Source organism: Gymnoscopelus microlampas (genome assembly GCF_963454915.1).
Source record: "Gymnoscopelus microlampas genome assembly, chromosome: 17".
Classification (NCBI taxonomy): Eukaryota; Metazoa; Chordata; class Actinopteri; order Myctophiformes; family Myctophidae; genus Gymnoscopelus; species Gymnoscopelus microlampas.
In genome coordinates this window covers 45,384,451-45,410,220 of record NC_139954.1, presented here as the reverse complement: position 1 = coordinate 45,410,220, position 25,770 = coordinate 45,384,451, and the positions used below count along the sequence as shown (strand labels likewise).

Sequence of the window (25,770 nt, the reverse complement as noted above, 5' to 3'; positions counted from 1 at the left end):
CTTCTTGTAGTGTGGAACTTTATGTCAGAATGGTATCCAAACAGTCAACAAGCTGTTTAAAGGTTTTACTGACCTGCCGCCTCGGCCCATCCGGCGGCGGGCGAGCCCCACACAGCGGCGCGGCACCGACAGGGCAGTGACAGAGTGCCGGTGGCGCAGGGCGTCCGTGCCCGCCAGCTCGGGATGCTCCCATAGCAGCCCTGCCTTCTGGTCCACGTGGGACTGACAACCAGCACAGAGGAAGGGGTTAAAAAAAAAAAGAAGACACACACACACACACAAACGTTCTGAAGATCTAAAAAAAAGAAAATCGTGCTCAAAACTTTTGGTATGCCCTCCCGGTGGATGGTGGTGGTGAGGATGAACTGGTGTCCATTATGTCAAGATGAAGACATTCATATACAACAGGGGTGATGCAACTTTGATGATGTAGAGCCACTATATTTCCACACTCACTCCAGAGGGCCACACGTTGCATATATCCTACTGTCTCTCCGTATTTTTATTTTTTTTTCGCCATTCATGTCACACAAAAGTAGCAAAAATAGCAGATCTACAAGCTCAAAACGCGTCGCAGCGCGACGCGTTTTGAGCTTGTAGATCTGCTATTTTTGCTATTTTTGAATTGGAATCCAGTTTTTTTTTTCTATTTTTGAATGAAAATCCTGAAAAGTAACATTTCTATTTTATTTCAAATGCATTTAGTTATACTTATGTTAACTTTATGAACTTAAAATACAAATACATTGGACATTAAAGACATTAAGCTACTACTATAGACTGAAGCAATTAAAGTGGGTCATGTTTGCATGTTTGGAATAGTAACGGCTGAAATCAATAATATATCAGTAATCCGATATTAACCTGTGGGCCGCATTAAGTGAAGGCGGGGGCCGCATGTGGCCCCCGGGCCGCCAGTTGCCCATGTATGATATACAACCTAATGACGAGTCAAAGCTCCGTTGAGGTGAAGGGACTTACAGCGAGGTAGTGACACCCGGCTTTCCTTCTGAAGGCGAACACTCCGTCAGGGTCGTTCTCCTCATCCGGCTCCGATGGGGGAGACTGTGGGTCCAAGAGACAGAGAGAGACCACCGTTACTACAGAACTACATACAGCAAAGGGTCCTGGAAGTCAGTTTCCCAAACACTGGGTTTTATGGGTAGGATATATCCCTTTTTTTGGTTCCTATATTTAAATAATATACATTATTATTTCAATAGATTGTCAAAAAGAAAAAAACAACAACATGATGATAAAGCACTGCTGGCACAGCATCTGAATGGAACCACCTTAATGTAGACACCGTTCTCAAAAGGTAACCGAAACACTCGCCCCAAAACACACGCGCCCCCATTTCTTTTGCGGACCGCTCGCCCCCAGCGGTCCTTGTATTCTTCTATTCGTTTTACTGAGGTTAAGGTTAGGAATAAGGTTAGGTTAAGCATCATTTTACTGAGGTTACGTTTAGGAATAGCGACAGTTCCGAGGTCTCCGGATTTGACCCAGGCGAGTGTTCTTGTATTCTTCTCAAATTAAGCCTGCCACTGCATGAGACTACTACACCAACTCCCAAAAACATAGTCTAATTTCATCTAGAACCCGACTCCCATTCCAACTAGAGCCGAACCATGCCAGGTTTTATAGTCCCATTCCAACTAGAGCCGAACCATGCCAGGTTTTATAGTCCCATTCCAACTAGAGCCCGACCTATGCCAGGTTTTTTAGTCCCAGTCCAGCTAGAGCCCGACCCATGCCAGGGTTTATTGACCCATGCCAGGATTTGATTTTTTTACCTAGAGCCCGACCCATGATGCATTTTTGGGTCAATGCCAATCCCGATGTTGGAGAGTCCTAGACCACCAACACTTTCTAATCAAATTGATCTAAAATGTGATATATATTATAATTTAATTTATAAGCAAACAATTAGTGTAAATAAAACACAAATAACTTTTTGCCAGATAATCTTTTTTAAATCAAGTATACATTTACACAGTATATTACATCAATATATGAAAATAACATTTAAGTTTAATTATACCATTAACAAGCAAACAATGAAATACACATGAACCTAAACATTTTGATGAAAATAGCCGATCACAAGACCTGTTGTGAAATTGCAACTGAGCTATTTTTTAATTATTTTGATAAGCACGCCGGTTTTGAAAGTGGCTACAAATCGCAAGACATCAGCTGCATAATTCCTGCTCAATCTAATCAGAAAAGTCAAATAATTAGATGATTGGTGGCATACTTGTATGATCAATTAAACTGCGAAATATATGCCCTCGGCAGGAATGAAAGCTTGGAATAGGCATATAACAGATTTGGGGCTAGAATTGGACTGGGATGCATCGAAAACCCCAAATCATCAATATATACAGTACATTTGAAGTTTTGTCACAGAGCATATGTAACACGCAGAATTAGGCATCGAATGGGATTGGCACCTGTCCCGTATTGCACATTTTGTACACCGGGAACCTTGGGCTCGTTTGTCCATGCTGTATGCAATGTCCAGGGATTTTGGAGTTCTGGGGAAAGGTTATAGAAGCTTTACCGGACCTAATGGAAGTACAAGTGCCAATGTTTGTACATCTTTTTAAATGATGAATCTAAATTTTCCCTTGCTGAAAAGTCGCGCAAAGTTTGGCCGGCAGGACAGCAGCCAAAAAGATAACAGTCCAAAAGCTGGAAACCTCCACATGACATTTCCCAGACACACTGAGCTAGGGAGGCTTTATGGACATTGCTTATCTGGAATAGTCTTCAGCGAGAATTAACCTTGCTCGACAAGGCACCATTTTACTATGGACAAATTTAATATCAGATCTGAAAGACCTTCTGACTTAATGATGCAATGGATGTGTCGTGTTGCTCAATTAACCCATTGAGACCTGAAGCCGATTCTACATGTCTCCTAAATCCCAACAGTATTCTGAAAAACGTATGTTTCTATATCAGTGGTGTTCAATCTCTTTCATGTCAAGGACCCCCAAAATGATATGTTTTTGGCCGCGGACCCCCATCAAAATATTTAGTTCCAGGGACCCCCCAGAAGCAAAGATTTTAGTTAAAAATATTCGCTTTAAAAATATATATATATATATATTCAAAGATTTTGCACACATTTTCACGATTTTTCAAAAATAGCAGATCTACAAGCTCGTAGCGCGGCACTCGGTGCCGCGCTACGAGCTTGTATATCTGCTATTTTTGAATAGCCCAAAGTGTAAAATAAAGCTTTTTAGCTCAAATCTAAAAATGACACATTCCAGGTCTTAATGGGTTAATAGGAAGGAAGGAGGTAGGGTTGGGATGATGAAAGGTGGGTAAAGGGAGAAGGGTGGGGCATACTGGAGTTCAATTATGTTGACTTTGCACCGTTTGAGATGTGCATTTGATTTCTTGTGAAAAATCAATACAAACGTAATGAGAAAAAATAAATAAAAGTCAAATAATAATGGCCGATGAAACATCAGCCTGGCTCTAATTCCGACCATCCGGGCGAACGCGGCCCGACTTCCACTAACCAGCGGTGCGGGGTAGTCGTCCTCTCCTGAGCTGTGGAAGTCGTACTGTTTGATGTCGGCCTTGTTGACGGTGTACTGGCTGGGCGGCCGGCCGGGCCGGCGCGGAGGGTACAGCTTGTCCCGTTTGGTGTACTTCTTCTTTGGCCGGACGAAGTCAAAGGGAAGCTGCTCGTCCTTCACGATCACCTGGTGAGGCAGGCCCGACTTGTGCGTCTGCGGAGGACGGGGAGAGATAGATCGGTGGTCAGTGAGGGCGTTTACATACACACAATACCCAGATAACTGAGTAGAGTCGTTATCTGTGGCAACAGGATAGGTGGGCACCAAGGAAGAGTGGGCACCTCTGTGTTAAATTGGCATTTTTTTTCCAAAATGTTAAAAAATAAAATATTTGGAAAATGATTTTAAGTAAAGTATAGTTCTCCCACACAACTATCCTTCTCCGTTCTCTACACTGGCTCCCCGTAGCAGCTCGGATCCAGTTTAAAACCCTGGTGCTAGCCTATAGGGCAGTGAAAGGAACAGCTCCTTCCTACCTCCGGGCTATGGTCGATACCTACACCCCTGCCCGACCACTTCGGTCTGCCACCTCGGGGCGACTGATTGCCTCGTCACTCAAGGGTCCTTCTGGTCGATCCACACGGTCACGACTTTTTTCTGTTCTGGCCCCACAGTGGTGGAATGAACTTCCCACTGAAGTCAGGACAGCAGAGTCACTGCCCATCTTTCGCCGCAGGCTGAAAACCCACCTCTTCAGGAAACACTACCCTTCCTCTTTGTCTGGCTTACTTGTTAACTAGTTGTACGAACTCTTGTTTTTCTGTTGTACTGTTTTATTGGATCTTGTTTAGTCGATACACTTTTTGTATTAGCTCGTGCTCATTTGATTTTGCTATTTTGTCTCATCTGTTTAAGAAAGTAGGTAGCTGATATATACAGTAGCACTTTTACCTTAGCGCTAGGTATACTCTTGGTTGCTTGTTTTTACAGGAAATGCACTTAGGACTTCTGGTGATTAGTAGTTTCGGTCCCTACCTATGTTGAATGCACTTATTGTAAGTCGCTTTGGATAAAAGCGTCTGCTAAATGACTGTAATGTAATGTAATGTAGAACATGCTTAAACATTCGACAATGAAGGTCTAATATTTCTACAATTGCTACAAAACCTGTATATCCAGTCATTTTGGGGCATAAATAAAGTTGAAGGATAAAATTAAGTCTGATAATGATGTACCGTGCATGTTCACATCATGTATACTTTGACAACCATACTTACGACCATTTTCCAAATATCTTTTTTTTTTTACATTTTGGACAAAACAAATTATTTGCGATAAATCGCAATATTTTTGGGGATAATCGTCATAATCATTTCCATGTTGGAAAATGTTCATATATTTTCCAACACAGTGGAAATGGAAGATGTACACGCTCAAAACGCGTCACACCGTGACTCGTTTTGAGCATCAATTTGACAGCAATTATTTGAGCAACAATTCATCGTCAAGTAAAATGTCATAATCGTGACAGCTCTATATATACACCATAGATTTCTACCTTGATTTTGATGTCAGCTTTGTGCCGGTTGCCGTTGGTGAGCGTGACGGGTGCCGTGTAGACGGGCATCTCAGCCAGAGGCAGCGTCACCTCGCTGAGGACCTCTCCGGTATAGTCGCCCATCTGATACCTACAGGAGCACACGGGTAGGGTACAACAGAGTTAATCCAGTGGTTCTCAAAGTGGGGTCCGGGGACCCCCAAGGGTCCTTGAGGGAGTTCCAGGGGGTCCCCAGCTAAATGATGGATAGTTAGGAATGGACCCTTATGGGTCTGTTACTCTGAGAGTGTACAAATAGAACCAAATGGACCCTAACAGGTCTATTTGTACACTCTCAGAATTAAATTAACGTAGATTTTACAATATAAATTGGGGTCCCAGAGATAGAAATGCCATTAAATGGGGGTCCGTACCCTAATGCATGTCAAACTGGGGGTCCTTGAAATTAAAATGGTTGAGACTCACTGCTATAGAGCCGTAAAAATCTTCTCTTATGGAGGTCCCTGGCATAATTTTTCAAATGGGGGTCCGCGGGCATGAAATAGTATCAATTTGGGGGTCCTTGACATGAAAAGGTTTGAGACCCACTGATTTAATCAATTATATATTTATAAAAACAAAAATCGATCATCTTTTCCTTTCGGCTGTTCCCTTCAAGGGGTCACCACAGCCAATCATCTGCCTCCATCTGACCCAGTCCTCTGCCTCCTCTTCTCTCACACCAACTAACGTCATGATGTTCTCTCTCACTACATCCATACATCTCCTCTTTGGTCTTCCTCTAACCCATTAAGACCTGAGGCGATTCTTTAAAAAAAATCTAAATCATAACAGTTTTTGGAAAAAAAAACAGATTTTCTTTTTTTTCAAGATTTTTCAAAAATAGCAGATCTACAAGCTCATAGCGCGGCACTCGGTGCCGCGCTATGAGCTTGTATATCTGCTATTTTTGAATAGCCAATGAAATCTAAAGTGACACAGATGCGTTCCAGGTATCAATGGGTTAATAGGCCTCCTGCCTGGCAGTTCCATCCTCAGCAGCCTTCTACCGATAAACTCACTATCCCTCCTCTGTAGATGTCCAAACCATGGACCAAGGGGATTCCGGTCTAACCTCATCTGAGAAGCCTGTCCGGTAACCATAGTGAACAAGAAGGGTCTCAGTGCTGATCCGTGATGCAGACCCACCACGCCCATAGCACACCTCTAGCCTGGTAAACCCTCCCTCCGGAAATCTCATTTCCATTTGATTTCAGGAGTGAGTCTGGCCTGATCCCATTCTGCAATATTGGCTGTGGGCTGGAGTTGGGCGGGAGTAATACCGTTGACCGACAACCCCTTCAGCCAATTATCGTTTTTCCCCTTCAGCCAATCAGCAGTTCATTTTTACCACCTCCAGACTATGTGACGCAACGGGACTTTTGAGACGGCCATGCCCAAAATAGGTTGCCTTATTGGGATACATGCGTGTCACTCCCCGCCCCTGCCGGTTCTCTAAATTTATATTTTTAAATAGGCTCCGTCATGATTAATTGACCACATATATGAAGTTAAACAACTAAATTCTATCCAAACGATATCTTAATAGTAAATTCCGTGCCTCAAAAAAGAAGTTTGAGACCGCTTTAAAAACGAAAGTAAGAAGTGAAGGCCCTCGGACAACAACAATGGCTGCCGTTCGTCTTTTGTCGGCTGCACTCAGGCTGCACTCGGCTTCATTCGGGCTCACTCGAACTCGCCACCTGACTGGCCAACTGTCGCTGTCAATCACAGAACGATGTGCGACGACGCTGATAGGCTCGTCAGTTTGGCGTACACAGCCAATATTGCAGAATGGGCGTTCAGGCCAGACTCACTCCAGAAATCAAATGGAAATGAGATTTCTTGAGGGAGAGTTTACCAGGCTAGCACACCTCACCACTGTCTTACAACTTCCATACATGTCCTGCACCACTCTTAACACACTTCTCCGTCACTCCAGACTTCCTCATACAACACCACGGTTCCTCTCTCGGCACCCTATCATACGCTTTTCTCCAGATCTACAAAAGGCAACTTCTCTGAACTTCTGTCAGCATGCATCAAAGCAAATATTGCATCTGTAGTGCTCTTCCTTGGCATGAAACCATACAGCTGCTCAGAAATGCTCACTTCTACCCTTAAGTCTAGCTTCCACTACTCTGTCCCATAACCTCATTGTATGGCTCATCAGCAGATTCCTCTGTAGTTTGCCACAACTCTGCACGTCGCCTTTCTTAACCCATTTAGACCGGGAACACATCTTTTTTAGATTTATTTGGCTATTCAAAAATAGCAGATCTACAAGCTCATAGCGCGGCACCGAGTGCCGCGCTATGAGCTTGTATATCTGCTATTTTTGAAAAATCGTGAATATTTGGTGCAAATCATTGAATATATATATTTTTAAAGCAAACATTTTTAACTCAAATTTTTGCTTCCGGGGGTCCTCCTTGCAACAAAATATTTTGAGATGGGGGTCCCTGGCCAAATGCATATCATTTGTGGGGGTCTTTGACATGAAAAAGGCAACATAAGCAACATAAGTTGTTTTGTTTTTTAGAACTTAGATTTAGAAGACATTTGTAGAATCCCCCAGAAGCAAAGATTTGAGTTACAAATGTTTGCTTTAAAAAATATATATATATATATTCAAAGATTTGCACAAATCTTCACACTTTTTGAATAGCCAAAAAAATCTAAATAAGACACAGACCAGTTCCCGGTCTGAATGGGTTAAATATCGGCACCAGCACACTTCTCCTCCATTCCTCAGGCATCCTCTCACTCTCTAAGATCTTGTTGAACGACCCGAGTCAAAAAAAAACTCTACTGCCACCTCTCCTAGACACTTCCATACCTCTACAGGTATATCATAAGGACCAACTGCTTTTCCACACTTCGTCCTCTTCAATGTCTTCCTCGCAAATGTTTTGCATGTTCAAAAACCTTCGAAGACAGTGAAAATAGCAGATCTACGTAAGCTCACAACGAGTCACATAGCGACACGCTATGAGCTAGTAGATCTATCTTTTTTCTGTTTTTTGCTCATCTCCGAGGAGAAAAGCCTGGTCACACAGCCTAATGCAGAATGTGGTCTATAGGGGCGAGACTTCCGGCGTACGCCGAAGAAGTATTTTTCGACTAATCACAAACACATTCACAAAAGATTTCTTAAGCCCCAACGTCATTTCCTTGGGCGGTATTTCCGCCAAATTCCGGTACGTCCGTTTAGACACTCAACCAGGGTGCTTTTCCGATACAGGTATCGGTGTAACTCTAATTCAGGTTTTAAAACACAAGCCGGGCTGATGCCAACAATGGTAACCTTTGGTTTCAGCGACGAAAATCACCCCGAAATCACTGTGCTAACAAGCCGTTCTGAACAGGGATAAAACACAAACGTGGTAAATTAGCCGAGCAAAAGAACCTTCCTTTCACAACAACGTGCCAAGTTAAGGCAAAGACAAAATTAGGACAGTGGGGTGAAATTGTACCAATGTCAAGGCATCCCGTTAATGAACATACACGCGAGTGAGTGTGTTAGAAGGACAGGCCGTTAGCAGCCCAGTGAGAGCTGCCGTAATAAATTAGCCAGTGTGACATCTGGTCACTTCTCCACTGGAACAGGAAGTCCTGCTGCGTGACACCACAGGACACCACAGGACACCACACGGAGCGCTAGAAGAACACCGCCACCGACAGGGGCTCGAAATGAATCCATTATTTTCTTAGACATTATTCAGTCCATTACTTTTTTTTGTCCAAAACTGCTTTTCAGGAGCAGATCGACAAGCTCAAAGCTTGTGTATCTGCTACTTTTGCGTGACTCTGTGGTGTGATCAAGTAGGGCAATCATTTTACAAAAAAAAAAAAAACATAAGGTTTCTGCCAGACAGCAACGATATAAAAAATCCCAGACAATATTATCTAGTCACCGTTTTCTTTTTTTAAATGTTAAAACCAGTTACTTTTCTTCAATCAACAGTGAGATTTCTCAACTCAAAGTGCATTATTTTTACCTTACGAGAAAAAAAAAACAGTGCTTGTCATGAATGTGTGCCCACCTCTTCTCCACCAGCTCCAGGGTGAGATGCAACAGCTCTCTCTTGGACTTCTCTCTCCTCTTGATCATCTCCAGGATGGTGACCGTCCGGCTGAACTCCCTCCTCAGCTTCAACATCTTCTCATAAGACGCTTCGTCATTCTTACGGTTCTGGACACAAGAGACACGAGGTGGAAAGTTTTATTTCAATCACATTTAGGCTATCATGTTACAGTAATGAATCAAATTAACAATCAAACTATTATAGACGCCTTAACAGACAGCGTCACGCTGATAAGAACCAGTATGCGCACAGGCCGGCACCAAATGAACCCCACCGCTCATAAGATGCAAGGTAAAAGTGGTCAAAGCCTCACCTGTAAAAATGCATCCCATCAAACTTTCAGATGCCGTTTTTCTCCCAGTATGGAGGAAGAATGCTTAGGATCTTTACTGTGATCTCTCGCTCTTGAAATATATAATCCTTGGTTTCTGTTGTGTGTAAATAATAATAGCAATTCAAAGCAGTTGTCCCCCAAACCCCGCCTCCAGTGGCTGTCATAAGAACGGAGGGAGCGCTCTATGATCACGGTACCAGAACCTGCTCTTGCTCGCGCAGCTGTAGCCCGTCAAACCTAATTTATGCTCCGTCCCGCGAAGGTGTCGCGCGCAGAGAACGGCCGAGAATAGCAGAACCTCCAAAGTCACAACGGTCTCATCCGCGACGCGGTTGTGAGCTTGAATGTCAGCTGTTCTCGGTGCGCAATACCGTTGCGGGGTGAAGTACAAATGTCTCGCTAGGGCGCACCTCACTAGCCAACACACAAGAGGGTTGAATGAGCTGAAACCAGCGCACCCCAAAACAACAGGTTTGGGGATATGTTATTATTATTATTATTTAAATGTTTTTATTGAATTTTCAAGACACATACCAACATATAACAAACTACAAGACACCACAGACACTAGTACACAATATCAAATGAAACAAATACTCATATCAACCAGGTTTGGGGATATGTTGGGAATTGATTACATGAAACGGTCACCTGTGCGTCCAGTCTCAATGTTTTTTAAACAAATAATTGGTCTATTGGGAATACCAAACACAGCTAAAACAAAGATGTGCTACTGCGATGCACAATGCGATGCGAGAGTGCGGTCTAGCCAACACCAACTCGGGACTCCTGAATCGCTGCCCTCCAACACTGTCCTATCTAGAATCAGGGTCTTGAGCTCTACAGTGTTGTTCGCTAGGCGCGACGGCTTAGTGAATAACACTGTAGAGCTCGTAGATGGAGGTGCACCACCATCTACGTAGGTGGTGCACCTCCTACTGGCTCCACTGTGACACCGCAGTGAATCTACGTAGGTGGTGCGCTTCTTGCCTTTCCTGGCTTTGCCCTGGGTTTAGCTCCCATAGTGTCAGTTTGCTTGCCACTAGTTCTGGGTGCCTGACGCAGTGCCCTGCCAGCCTCATCCTCCTCTCTCTGACTTTGTCTGTGACCCGTGGTAGGTCATCGTAGAGGACCACATTTCTGATGTGGTCCGTCCATGTGACACCTAGCGCCATTCGTAGCATTCTTGTGTAGATGTGCTACTGGCTCCATCATAAGGCCTATTTTATTTATACATAGTAGGAAACATGTTTGTATAGGAAATGACTAGCTTGTAGCTTAGTTTTAGTCGTTGTAAATCTTCTCAAGGAATGTTGTGAATTATAGGAGCTGAAACTAAACGTTTGCTTTGAACGAGTATCTTTCTCCTCTTCGGCTGAGGCATTGTTGCGTGCGGATAGGATACATACTGGCAGCAGAGTGGCTACTGGAGCCAAAATGTTGTGTCGCTTACCGTGTAGCCTATAGATGCGAGGAGTGCGTTGGCACACTCACTTGTACACCTGTTATGCAAAGTAGCCATTTGGGTACTTGGCTCATGAAACGAGGGGCTCACGTTCTAGCGTGGACGCACGTGCACATCCGTACCGCACCGTACCTGTGCGTGCGTGTGGAAAAAATAGTGACACCACGCCGTGGTGTAGGCCTGTCACAATGATTACATAATAGTCTAATCGCAATTGAGATAATCGCAATTATTTCTGAATAATTGTCATGACCGTTTCCATGTTGAAAGATTTTCACACATTTTCAAATATTAAAAAAGCAGAAATAGCAGATCAGCTATTTCTACTATTTTTACATGCATACAAATTATTAAATATGTCAATAATTTCTTTGTATATTTCAGTTATTTGTCATATCTGCACTGTGGAATGTTTTATTACGAGGCCTAACAGGCTTCATATGTTCCACTGCTCAATGCCAAACACACAATTAAAGCGTTAATCGCAATTATTTGAGTGACAATTAACTCATCCACTGCCACAGACGTAAAAAACGTAATTAATTTTTTTTCAAAAAAAAAGAAGTTTTTTTTATTTTATTTTTTTGTATTTTTTTACCCAAAGACCAAGGAGATATTATTTTTTCGAAGGAAAAGACTCCCATCCACTTCCTTGTTAACTTAAAGCTTAAAAATTCTGTATCTCAGCTCCTGAGTACTTTTTTTTTTCAATGAAAAATCTCTGTCAGTGGCCAAACGCGGCCAGCAATAAGTCTGGCAGTGGATGAGTTAATCGTCACCTCAAATGTGTAATCGTGACAGCCCTATCGGTAAGGAAAACCTTGTGTGTGGTACATCTCTAAGCAGCACACTCACCTTCCTGGTCTGCATCTTCTCCGTGCGGCGCCTGAAGGCCACGTAGGCGTCGCTATTGGTGGAGCCGTCCCTCTTCTCCTGCTTGATGAGCGGGATGAGCGACGGGCCGCGGCAGTTCTTCCTCTTCCTCACCCAGTAGTCGTACACAGACTTGAGCAGGTAGTCGTCCTCGTTCAGCAGCAGCTTGGCCTCGGGGAGAGACACCAGCTGCACATGATGGGACCAGAACACAGGATGTTAGAGCGGTGGTCCTCGACTTTTCAAAACAATCCTCAAGGACCGTCCCACCCCACAACGACAATATAAACATTTTGCATGTCGTTGCTGTCTGGCAGAAAGCCCCTATCTCCATATTTTTTTCCCACACTTACATCTATTTGTTCAAAAAAGTTCTTACATTTGATGGAATTGATGGCATGAGATATTGTTTAACCCATTAAAGGCCTGAAGGCCTGAGGTTCCGATTCTACGACAGTTTTTTTGAAAAACCTTGTGTTGCTGTGTCAGTGGTTCTCAAACTTTTTCATGTCAAGTTTTCATGTCAAGGACACCACAATTGTTATGTATTTGGCCGCCGACCCCCATCTCAAAATATTTTGTTCCAGGGACCCCCAGAAGCAAAGATTTGACTTACAAATATTCACTTTAAAAAAAAAATATATATATATATATATATATATATTCAGAGATTTGCCCCAAAAAATATCTCGATTTTACAAAAATAGCAGATCTACAAGCTCATAGCGCGGCACTCGGTGCCGCGCTATGAGCTTGTATATCTGCTATTTTTGAATAGCCAAAGTGTAAAATAATGCTTTTTTTGGCTCAAATCAAAAAGTGACACAGATGCGTTCCAGGTCTTAATGGGTTAAACATTTCTTCTACGTTTAACACACGCACAATATATGGGAAAATAAAAAGACATTCCCATGGACCACCATGTAATTGTGCCATGGGTCTACTAGTGGTCTGTTGAGAAATATGGCTGATGAAATATGGGATGGCAATGGTCACAGGGGAGAATAGTAGCAAGGCTGGGTACTGTATCGAACCCTCCAATATAACAGCTGTATTACAATCAATATGAGGAATTCAACTCTTTTTTTTCAATTCTTATTTTCACGATATCCTTCAATAACCATCATCAAAATATGGAGGTATATTGCTTCTGGGGGGTCCCTGGAACAAAATATTTTGAGATGAGGGTCGGCGGCCAAATACATATAATTTTGGGGGTCCTTGACAAGATTGAGAACCACTAATTATAGAAACATAGGTTTTTCAGAAAACTGTTAGGATTTAGAAGACATTTGTAGAACTCCCAGAAGCAAATATTTGAGTTATAAAAATGCTTCGCTTTAAAAAACATATATATATATATATTCAAAGATTTGCAAAACTTTTCACGATTTAATAAAAAAAATAGCAGATCTACAAGCTCATAGCGCTTTGAATAGCCATAGAAATCTTAAAATGACACAGATGCGTTCCCGGATTGAAAGGGTTAAAATCATACATTATCGGATTGGCTCGTTGTATGAGTGCACTACTTGCTGTTACGTGGATGGCGTACCTGGTTCGTGCTGGCCTTCTCCAACCTGTCCACCATGACCTCAAACTGCAGTGGTTTGATCTCCATCTTGCGGTTGAGCCGGTTGAGGAGCGTCTCATCCTCCGAGTCCATGTCGTAGTCCGGCTGCTCATTGTCCAGACCCAGAGCTATTGGGGAAGCAAAACAAAGAGTCAGGACAACAGCTGACGGACCAGTAGCATATAGCAAACTACTGATGGAATGCCAAAGAGTCAGGACAACAGCTGACGGACCAGTAGCATATAGCAAACTACTGATGGAATGCTGGTTCATAGGACACCACCCTTCCTTATTCCATTGAGACCTGAAGCCGATTCTACATGTCTCCTAAATCTCAACAGTTTTCTGAAAAACTTATGTTTCTATATCAGTGGTGCTCAATCTTTTTCATGTCAAGGACCCCCAAAATGATATGCATTTGGCCGCTGACCCCCATCAAAATATGTTGTTCCAGGGACCCCCCAGAAGCAACGATTTGAGTTAAAAATGTTCGCTTTAAAAATATATGTATTCAAAGATTTGCACACATGTTCACGATTTTTCAAAAATAGCAGATCTACAAGCTCGTAGATCTGCTATCTTTGAATAGCCCAAAGTGTAAAATAATGCTTTTTAGCTCAAATCTAAAAATGACACAGTTCCAGGTCTTAATGGGTTATATACCTGACTGAGGTTCAATTTAGGCATTTAGCAGATGCTAAAAGCCAGAGCGACTTACAGTAAAAGCAAGGTAAACACGAGGTAATACATCAAATGCATAGGAATAGTAATCTGGGATCATTAGGTAAACCAAGAACCTATCAGTCTAAACAGTATAATATCAAAAACGTAATTATTATCTATTGTTTTTTAATCTGTACATTGAAACTATACAATGCCAGGTCAACAAATTAACCTGTGTACATGTATAACGGATGCCACACATGTTCATATTGACCTGGTTGGGATGCTAACACCAGCCCTCACCTAACTGACTAGGGTTCATATTTAACCTGGGTGGGATGCTAACACCAGCCCTCACCTAACTGACTGAGGTTAATATTTAACCTGGTTGGGAGATGCTAACACCAGCCCTCACCTAACTGACTGAGGTTCATATTAACCTGGTTGGGATGCCAGCCTTCAAGGCAACTGCAGGTAAACTTTATCAGTAGCTGGAGGTTGGCCGTGTCCACCATCCACTTTGGTCATCTGGAGGTCTAATTGTGTTCTAATTATTAGTTAGCTACTGACAACTGACAAAATTAAATAGGTTAAGACTAGGTCATTCTAGGATATCGTCTGTGTCGGGCAGAAACAGAGTGACATACTTTTTTGTGACGCTGTAGTATGATCAAGTAGTGGGCGTTAATTTAGGAAGAAACACAAAATGTTAGAATATGGAGATACAAGGTTTCTGCCCGACAGCCAAAATGTGTAATGCCCTGGTAAATAATGCTGATGTTTTAAATATGGAGGCCATTTGTTTGGCAAGGGTTTCTCTATGGGCTTATCCAACACCATGGGCAAATACTGTAGATTTAGCTGAAGTGCCTGTGTGTATCTCAGCGTTTGTATGGAACTTCTGATAATATTCCATAAGAGGTACATGTGTGACCTCAGTATTTACAATATCACTGAATACCTCTAGCCCAGGGGTCAACGTTTTCAGGCCAAGGACCCCCTAGCTGAGAGAGAGATGAACCAGGGACCCCCTCCTCTATATTGTATAAAATTGTGTTTCAGATCAAAGTTTTTTTTTTTTACTTAATCTGCTCTTTTTTCCCTCTACACCTATAGCCTCTTTGCCAAAAATAGTCGATCTACAAGCTCTCAACGCAGCTTGTAGATCTGCTATTTTCGGCTAATGTTCCCCTCAGAAAAGGAATTCTAGGGTTCAAGTGGTTAATGTAAAAAAAAACTAAATCCTATCACAGAAAGATTTGGCGGACCCCCTACAGTAGCTCTGAGGACCCCCTAGGGGTCCCGGACCCCCTGTTGAAGACCCCCGCTCTAGCCTAAAAATAGTTTGATTCATAGAGTGTCCCGAGTAGACCTCTAGACCTACTACTGCACACATAAACAGAGCTGCTACCTTTAAACACATTTTAAATCTGAGGCTTTTCTTTTGTTACACCATTTAAATCGTTTTGAGAAAGAATGCTGCTATTCGTCCCAAAGTGACTGCGAAAGATTGCTGCTATTTAGCTCGGTTTATACAATGCTGTACCCCCTCCAACTGTATATACTTCCTCCATTTTCAACTGTTTTTATCATATTTTGACACTTGCTTTGGCAATGTTTTCCAATAAAGCTCCTTTGAATTGAATCGATTCACATTGGCAGGGTCTGCCCAATAAATCATATGTAATTGTATTTATCATTGTGTCACCTTATGGGCACCTCCACCAAGTCACATTGCTGTCAAGATTACTGGGAAAGTGGGAATTAAATGGGTGTTTAGATGAATCAATGTCAAATTTGGAAATATTAGCCCATTAGATTTGAGCTAAAAAGCATTATTTTACACTTTGGGCTATTCAAAAATAGCAGATATACAAGCTCATAGCGCGGCACCGAGTGCCGCGCTACGAGCTTGTAGATCTGCTCTTTTTTTTTTAATCGTGAAAATGTGTGCAAATCTTTGAATATAAATAATTTTAAAGTGAACATTTTTAAAATCTTTGCTTCTGGGGGTCCCTGGAACAATATATTTTGATGGGGGTCCGCAGCCAAATTCATATCATTTTGGGGGTCCTTGACATGAAAAAGTTTGAGCACCACTGATATAGAAACATACGTTTTTCAGAATACTAAGATTTAGGAGACATGTAGAATTGGCTTCAGGTCTCAATGGGCTAATGGATAACTGACAAAGCTGGCTTTCTCGCATCAAAGAATACTTCTTGATTTTCTTGGCTATTCACAATAAATGCTGAGACCAATGAATCACAGCTCCTTAGTGCAAAATATGCACAATCCTCTATTCTTAAGATGTATTTTCTTTTTGCCTTCGTATGCTTCATTTCATTTACGTCAGTGTACTAGAGAGAAAGGAAACCAAGGGCTGACAGAGATAAATGGGGGTCGGATTTGAACCTGGGTCACAAGGAGCATTAGCTATGGTTTGTTTACTCACTGGCTAAGCCACCAGCCACCCCTGCACTATCCACCATTAAAACCCACCCTTTCCTATAGCTACATCAGGGGTCTTCAACAGGGGGGGTCCTCAGAGTTACTACAGGGGGTCCTCCAAATCTTAGTGTGATAGGATTTTTTTTTTTACATTAACCACTTGAACCCTAGCATCCCTTTTCTGAGGAGAACTTTAGCCAAAAATAGCAGATCTACAAGCTCACAACGCCTCGCGCTGCGAGGCGTTGTGAGCTTGTAGATCGGCTATTTTTGGCAAAGAGGTATAGGTGTAGAGGGAAAAAAAGTGCAGACCAAGTAAAAAAAAAAGTTTGATCTGAAACACAATGTTATACAATATAGAGGGGGTCCCTGCTTCATCTCTCTCTCGGCTAGGGGGTCCTTGGCCTGAAAACGTTGAAGACCCCTGCTATAGCTACATCATTGAGTAGTACCTTGACCCGTTAAGACGCATCCGTGTAATTTTTTGACGACTTTGGCTATTCAAAAATAGAAGATCTACAACTCATCATAGCTATGAGCTTGTAGATCTGCCTTTTTTTTTTTAATGTGTGCAAATCTTTGAATATATATTTTTAAAGCGACATTTGTAAACTTGCATCTGGGGATTCTACAAATGTCTTCTAAATCCTAAGAGTGTATTTAGAAAAAACGTATGTTGCTATATCAGTGGTTCTCAAACTTTTTTTCATGTCAAGGACCACCCAAAATTATATGTATTTGGCCGTGGACCCCCATCTCAAAATATTTTGTTCCAGGGACCCCCAGAAGCAAAGATTTGAGTTACAAATTTTCGCTTTAAAACATACTCAAAGATTTGCACCCATTTTAACGATTTTTCAAAAAATAGCAGATCTACAAGCTCACGCAGCTTGTATATCTGCTGTTATGCCTAAACTTCTTCATTTTTTATTATTTTGAAAAACATTTTAAACTCGTGAAAATGGCCTCACAACGTGTAGATGTAGAACGGCTATTTTCCCCATTTTAAAATGTTTTTCAAAATAATAAAAAATGCCCAAGAGGTTTAGGCATAAGGCGCCATGCAAGATAAATGGTAAATGGTGCATTTATGTAGCGCTTTTATCCACAGCGCTTTACATAGATTGTGCATTACATTCACCCATTCACACACACACACATTCAAACACCGATGGCGGAGGAAACCATGCAAGGCACCAACCTGCTCATCGGGAGCAATTAGGGGTTCAGCGTCTTGCTCAAGGACACTTCCACACTAACTCTGAGGGAGCCTGGGATCGAACTGGGAACCTCACGGTTCCCACCCGGCCGCTGTACTGGCCACTCTACCCCTGAGCCACTGCCGCCCCCATAGGCCCATACTGATACTGTAGGGCCCGCTGAGGGGCTGCAACAGGCAGCCCAGAATAATATCAAATCTGTCTGTCTGTGCAAATTACAAAGTAGCCCCAAGTGGCATTACCGGTAGTTGAGATTCTAATTACAACTTACATAATATGAGACAAAGTACAAATCAAAACAAACTTGCCCTTGGGGGATTTGTGCACCGGGGCCATAACGGGGACCATTCATTCATTCATTCATTCAAGCACCTCAGGTAATTATCACCAAATCCATTACAATGACACAGACAAGGCCACTGTAGCACTCTGTGGGAACAACGGCAGTGGCCGTTGTTCCCAGACATTTTGAGGGGCAGGTGCTCAAGTAAATTATACTTTTTTTTGTTTACTTGGTCTGCTCTTTTTTACCTCTACACCTATACCTCTTTGCCAAAAATAGCAGATCTACAAGCCCACAACGCCTCGCAGCGCGAGGCGTTGAGGGCTTGCAGATCTGCTATTTTTGGCTAAAGTTCTCCTCAGAAAAGGGATGCTAGGTTTCGAGTGGTTATGGTAAAAAGACAAATCATATCACATAAAGATTTGGCGGACCCCCTGTAGTAACTCTGAGGACCCCCTAGGGGTCCCAGACCCCCTGTTGAAGACCCCTGCTGTAAACTGGAAAAAAAAAAACTTTTTTTCCCCCCTTTTTTTCAAAAGGGCACTTCTGGTCAAGAGGGCAAAGGGCAGGTGCTCTAGCGCCACCTAGAGTCTATCTGTGCACGTCCCTGAACAACGGAACACTACAGTGTTTTATCAACTCCCACAGGCACAGTACACCTACAGGTCCACCACATTTAGCACATTAATATGAGAGTAATTTATGTCAAAACCGTGTGCTTTGTCATTTAGCCTTTATCGTGCAGTCAAATTATTATTATAATAATAATGTATTTATTTTTGCCATATATTCTTGGTATTGGTACTCAGGGTAAACCCACCAAAAATTATATTTTGGCACTATTTTATACTTCATGTTATTCAACAGTCGACGATGTACCGTACAAGCTCAAAGCTTTTTACGATTGTGGATTTTATTTTATGCATAATTATTTTTCCACCTGTAATGTCCAAAATAGGGATGCCAGGTTGACCGTGGTCAAACCTATAATCCTGCCAGTGTCAGGGTCCTGCCCACTGACTGACAAAACTGAGGCACACTGCCATGTTGTTACCAGTGGAATAGTCTCGCGTACCCAGACAACTATTCCACAATCTCCGAATGCTATAGAGTCTGTAACTACACTTGCCGAAAGTGGAGAACGGAAGCCGTCATCTGTTCGTCATTTCCGTTCACGAAAAATATCTTTACATTTTATTTTAGAATTTCCATTTCTGATAAGCAGCAGGCTACATATTGCTTCAATTACTTTGATTTATATTAGGAAAGATTTGCGTGACTGTAAAGACGAAACGGAAGCGGGGAGGACTGCCGTCAATAGGGCTGTTACGACTACAAATTTAAGTTGACGATTAATTGTCACATGAATAATTGCGATTAACGATTTGATTGTGTGTTTGGCATTGTTGAACATTGGAACATATGCAGACATTTTTTTTATTTCCGTTTGTCTTTTAGACTTCGTAATCAAAAAATTGCACAGGGCAGATATGATAAATAACTTAACCATACAAAGAAATGATTGACATAATTCGTAATTTTATAGATGTAAAAATTGCATAAATAGCCGATCTACAAGCTTACAACGCGTCACGAAGTGACACGTTGAAAGCTTGTAGATCTGCTTTTTTGTAATATTTGAAAATGGGTGAACATTTTTCAACATGGAAACGATTATGACGATTATGCAAAAATCAGGGGTTTTCAACCAGTGGTCCAGGGACCACCAGTGGTCCTTGAGGGGGTTCCAGGGGGTCCCCAGCCGAATTAATAGTTAGGAACTAAATTAACCCTTATATGTCTGTAACTCTGAGAGTGTACAAATGGAACCAAATGGACCCTAACGGGTCCATTTGGTTCCATTTGTACACTCTCAGAGTTGCATGAACAGTGATGATGATACTACAGTGTAGATTGGGACCCCCAATAAACCTAAATGGTTGAGTCCCTGGCATATCTTTTCAAATGGGGGGTCCGTGGGCTAATATGTGTCAATTTGGGGGTCCTTGATGCGAAAAAGGTTGAAAATCACTGCAAAAATGATTGCGATTATCTCAAATAATTACGATTAGACGATTACGTAACAACTGTGACAGGCCTAGGGCGTCACATCCGCTTTATCCTCTGATCATTTTTCAGAGCTTCCGTTTTGCTCCAGACTTGTATGACGGAAAGCATTAGAAAATTGTGTGAGAGGCAACAGTCTGGCTCACGAGATCCACCAGGGGAACTGTTGGTGTGGTGACAGGCAGAAGGACCATGACAGACCAGACATCTGAGAGAACTCACGCTGTATGTGGATGAGCTGCTTGGGAACCTTCAGCTCGCCTTTGTACAGGCGGTCATAGTAGGTGATGTTGCTCTCGGCCTCTGGCACCGGGATGACCATATTCTCCTTCTTCTCCCTGTACACCGAATGGGCAGAGATGGCCCTCTGGAGGTGGTGCTCCTGGGGGAAGACAAACGGAATATTCACCTTTAGTCGCGAATAGAAGAACGGTCGGTTTAAAAACAACCTAGTCGGACGGACCCGGTCAAATCCGGCCACCTCGGAACGGTCGCCACCAGGTGTCCCTAAAACTTGACCTCAGTAAAACTATGCCTAAACCTAACCTTATTCCTTAACGTAGCCTCAGTAAAACTATGTCGTACAATCAGGTACATGAGCGATCTGACAAGAACCAGAACGAACCAGGGCAAAGGGAAATGCTAAGCTGCTCTTTTTGCGCTCTCTTTCTTAAATCTTTTTACGTTTTCTATCATTATTTATTACCTATGCTGCTGCATTGTCTGAAGGAAGCCAAACCAAAATAAGTTTTACTCTTATGTACCTGTACACAAGATGTAACAATAAAGTACAACCTTGAACCTTTGCGTCTAAACCTAACCTTATTCCTAAAGTTAACCTCAGTAAAACTATGCCTAAACCTAACCTTATTCCTAAAGTTTACCTCAGTAAAACTATGCCTAAACCTAACCTTATTCCTAAAGTTTACCTCAGTAAAACTATGCCTAAATCTAACCTTATTCCTAAATTTAACCTCAGTAAAACTATGTCTAAACCTAACCTTATTCCTAAACGTAACCTCAGTAAAACTATGTCTAAACCTAACCTTATTCCTAAACGTAACCTCAGTAAAACTATGTCTAAACCTAACCTTATTCCTAAACATAACCTCAGTAAAACTATGCCTAAACCTAACCTTATTCCTAAACATAACCTCAGTAAAACTATGCCTAAACCTAACCTTATTCCTAAACATAACCTCAGTAAAACTATGCCTAAACCTAACCTTATTCCTAAACGTAACTTCAGTATAAATGTGCCTAAACCAAGCCTTATTCCTAAAGTTTACCTCAGTAAAACTATGCCTAAATCTAAGCATAACATCAGTAAAACTATGCCTAACACTATCCTTATTCTCAGTAAAACTATGCCTAAACCTAAACCTTAACTTCAGTAAAACAAATACCAGAATCTAAGAACCACTGGGGCAGAGCGTTCCGCCCCCCAGACTAGGTTGCTGTACCGACGCCGTTCCGGTTAACTTTAGTCTATCCGAGCGTGAAATTGGCGTTCCTTTTTTAATTACTTCTACTTGGTCATACATCAGTGGTTCTCAAACGTTTTCATGTCAATGACCCCCAAATTGATTTGTATTTGAACAGATTTTTCGAGGCCGTAGAACACATTTTGCTGCCCCCCTGGAACCCCCTCAAGGACCCCTGGGGGTCCCCAGAGCCCAGACACCACTTTTGAGAACCGTCGATATAGACACGTGTGCTCAAACAATACTGTTACATCCTACTTATTGCCAAGACTCCAATGTACATGCCTTTACATTCAATCAACACTGCTTTGTTGCAACTGAACGACCACTCTTTTAGAACAGTGGTTTTCATAGTGGGGTCCGGGGACCCCTAGGGGGAGTTCCAGGGGGTCCCCAGCAAAATCATTGATAGTTAACCAAATTGACCCTTGAGGGCCTGTAACTCAGAGTGTACAAATGAACCAAATGGACCCTTACGGGTCCACTTGGTTCCATTTGTACACTCTCAGAGTTAAAGTAACACTGGGATTTTCGGGGTCCCAGAGATTTAAAATGGTGTCAAATAGGGGTCCGTGGTCTAATGCATATTATCAAACTGAGGGTCCTTGAAATGAAAAACAGGTTGAGAATCACTGCTCTATAACCACACCGTAAAAATCTTCTTATATGGGGGTCCATCATGGCATATATATTTTCAAAAGGGGGTCCGTGGGCTATAATATGTGTCTCAATTTTGGGGTCCTTGGCACGAAAGAGTTTGAGAACGACTTCTTTGTAAAACGTGGGACAGTTGACACGGTTCAGGTTGGTATAATATAATGAGAGTTGTTGTTGTCACATCAAAAAGGTGACATTATTTGACACTACGCTGTGCAGTGCAGTTTGTTACATTATATTTGGCGTTAAATGGGAAATGAAACTTTGTAGTGGACTGGTAGCAGTGGTGGAAAGTAACTAAGTACATTTACTCAAGTAATGTACTTAAAGGGGAAATCCACCCATTTTCAATATTTAACTATGTCATTAATATAGCATAAAGGAGTTGTGTGGAAATAAGAAAAAAGGTCCCCCCTTTCTGTGTTGCCTTGAACTGGAGGATTGATTTTGGGTTTAACATTGCAAATTACAACATGATGAGTCATCATGTTGTAATTTGCAATGTTAAACCCAAAATCAATCTTTTGATTTTGGGTTTAACATTTTTTGGGGAACTTTTTTCTTATTTCCACACAACTCCTTTATGCTATATTAATGACATAGTTAAATATTGAAAATGGGTGGATTTCCCCTTTAACCCATTGAGACCTGAAGCCGATTCTACATGTCTCCTAAATCTCAACAGTATTCTGAAAACCGTATATCAGTGGTTCTCAATCTTTTTCATGTCAAGGACCGCCAAAATGATATGTATTTGGCCGTGGACCCCCATCAAAATATCTTGTTCCAGGAACCCCCAGAAGCAAAGATTTCAGTTAAAAATGTTCGCTTTAAGACAATATATATTCAAAGATTTGCACACATTTTCAATATTTTTCAAAAATAGCAGATCTACAAGCTCGTAGCGCGGCACCGCTTGTATATCTGCTATTTTTGAATAGCCCAAAGTGTAAAATAATGCTTTTTAGCTCAAATCTAAAAATGAAATGGGTTAAGTAAAAGATTTTGGTATTTTTTTGTTTTTTTCTTCAGGATTTAGAATTGAATGCAGTTACTTTTGGTACTTTAAAGTGTATTTTAATGCCGACACTTTTGCACTTTTACTCAAGCACATTTTGAATACGGGGCTTTTACTTGTAACAGAGTACTTCTAACATTGCAGTATTGATACTTTTTAATTGAGTAAAACATGCGAGTACTTCTTCCATCACTGACTACTAAGCGTGTGTGGGTTCTGAATTGCAGGCAAGCTGCTAAAATATGTTCATTTCTCAGCTATAGCGAATGCTACAACATAACAATGGAGGGCAGGTGTTTATGCCTCCAATGTGCTTTGTTGACTGACACACCTCGTCAAGCCACAGTTTGACAGTCAGTCATAATTGACTTAGCATGTGGCTAACGGCTAGCAGAGCTAACGGCAACCCAGTTGATAGGAGCAGTGTGTAAGAACGGCGTTACAACGAAAGTGGTGCCCTGTGGAACTTGGCAGGACCGTGTCAGGACAGAGGCAAATATTGTACTTTTACTGGACTGCAATTATTTGAAAACTTTAGTTACTTTGTAGATTTGTATTATTATTACAAAACATACATCAACCACTTGAGCCCTATATACATTTCGGCCATTTGTATAAATTTTATATATTTGAAAACTTGTGAACTTGGACATTCTGCATAATGGGTACTTTATACTTTTGGTACTTTAAGTACACTTTAATGCCAAAACTTTTGTACTTTTACTCAATTGTTTTTTTAATTGCGGACTTTTACTTGTAACAGCGTATTTCTACAGTATTGATACTTTTACTTAAGTAAACAAAAAATGTGAGTACTTCTTCCACCACTGATCCCACAGCAAACCATGGCATTCTCAATAAAATAAAATAAAAACAGTGACCTCTTTCGCCACACAATTCGATAGGTAAACAATGCCGGTGCAGCCGGTGGCGACGCACGCCTCGTTCAGCTGTTCTGCGTCGCCAGTCGCCAAGAGAAACTACGCAAAAACATCTACGTCACAGACACCACAAAGCGCCCCGAGTCTCCGTGGCGCTACGCTAGCGGCGTAACCGTTGACGTAGCACGGTACGCACAAAGAGTAAAGCCAGAGAGGGCCCGATCGCAGTGTTGCCATGTCCGCTTATTATAAGTGACTTTGGACTTGTTTTTCTGTAAAGTTACTTGAAAATACATTAGTAGTTGCAAGTTGCGTTTTTTTGGGCTTGTTTGTTGTTTCTAGTGTTTTTCCAAACATGTTCAAGTCAATGATTCCCAAATTAATATGCATTTGTCCACGGACCCCCATCTGAAAACATTTTATGCCAGGGACCCCCATACAAGATTTGTGTTAAAAAATAATGATTCAAGAATATTGCTTTTTCTTTCTTTTTTCAAATGTCTTCCAATATTTTTTTTTGAAAATAGCACTTCTGCAAGTACATTTTGTAGATATGCAATTTTCAAATAGCCAATTCATTACAATTTGCACAAGTTCAGAGGGCCGAAGGGCTCGCTTCTCTTTGGCCATGGGTTTTCACAGACCCCCGTTGCTTGTTTCCCCTCCATCTCGAAACCTGGCAACGCCGGTTCGCACGCAGCGTACGCTAAAAAAAAAACCTGCGTAGAACGGCTACGTGCATACCGTTGGCCTGCTATGGGGGCGCCCCGGATCATCCCCAACAGATTATATTGTATTTGTAAAACACCTCAAAAACGTACCAATTCCTCCTCCTTCTCCATGCCCGTCGGCATCTGCGGCACCGCGCGGTTGATGGACACGCAGTCGCTGAGGTCCGGCAGGTCTCTGTTGCGGTACACGGGCAGAGGTTTGGCGGCGTCTAGCGCTCGCGCTCGGAACGATAATTTACTCATTGTTTGCGCCCTTTTTAATCACACAGAATAACATGAATCCCCCCCACCCTCCCCTAGACGGCAGTTTGAGCTCCAAATAACGGTATAAATCCACCGGGGAAGCGGCCGTTTTCGCCAAGTCGCAGCTCATCGGTTTCCCCTCCGTCGAGTTTGCGTGAGAAAAGCCATTTGTTGTGGGGTTTAGCTCGACGTTTGGGCCGTTTTCCTCGGCCGCTCTGCTCGCTGCGCCATGGAAAACATGGCGGACATCATGTTGGTCCACACTGTAGCGGCTCGAGCGGAGCGATGCCTTCCCGTCGGCCAGTGCGTCGTTGGGAAGCTGCGTGCGCAGCTTCATACAACATGTATGAACAGAGTGATGATGATGATGATGATGGCACTCATCATGTTATACTAAACTTAATGTGTGTTATTTATTACTGAATTCCATATAATACACGTAGGTTTAGTGTAACATGTATGAACCCCTGCTCATTTTGCTAGGGTGGGATGTACACAGTGAAGCAGCCTTTATTGGGCCCTGGTCTACAAGATACAAGATACAGTGGTTCTCAAACTTTTTCATGTCAAGGACCCCCAAATTGACACTTTTTAGCCCGCGGA

The 25,770-nt window shown here is 42.2% G+C and overlaps 1 protein-coding gene across 1 annotated transcript in view; it reads right to left on the bottom strand.

Annotated features, from left to right (window-relative positions):
- The window catches only part of epc2 (enhancer of polycomb homolog 2), a 39,891-nt gene extending 14,476 nt beyond the window's left edge, over positions 1-25,415 (bottom strand). Inside the window, exons 1-9 of the mRNA XM_084084995.1 lie at positions 25,015-25,415; positions 20,376-20,535; positions 13,452-13,597; positions 11,879-12,085; positions 9,183-9,331; positions 5,098-5,227; positions 3,540-3,752; positions 982-1,065; positions 74-222 (exon numbers count right to left, since the gene is read on the bottom strand). Coding sequence (XP_083941121.1) covers positions 74-222; positions 982-1,065; positions 3,540-3,752; positions 5,098-5,227; positions 9,183-9,331; positions 11,879-12,085; positions 13,452-13,597; positions 20,376-20,535; positions 25,015-25,167 — 1,391 coding nt within the window. The 5' untranslated portion in view covers positions 25,168-25,415. The remainder of the gene's footprint in view (positions 1-73; positions 223-981; positions 1,066-3,539; positions 3,753-5,097; positions 5,228-9,182; positions 9,332-11,878; positions 12,086-13,451; positions 13,598-20,375; positions 20,536-25,014) is intronic.
- Between the last annotated feature and the right edge of the window lie 355 nt (positions 25,416-25,770).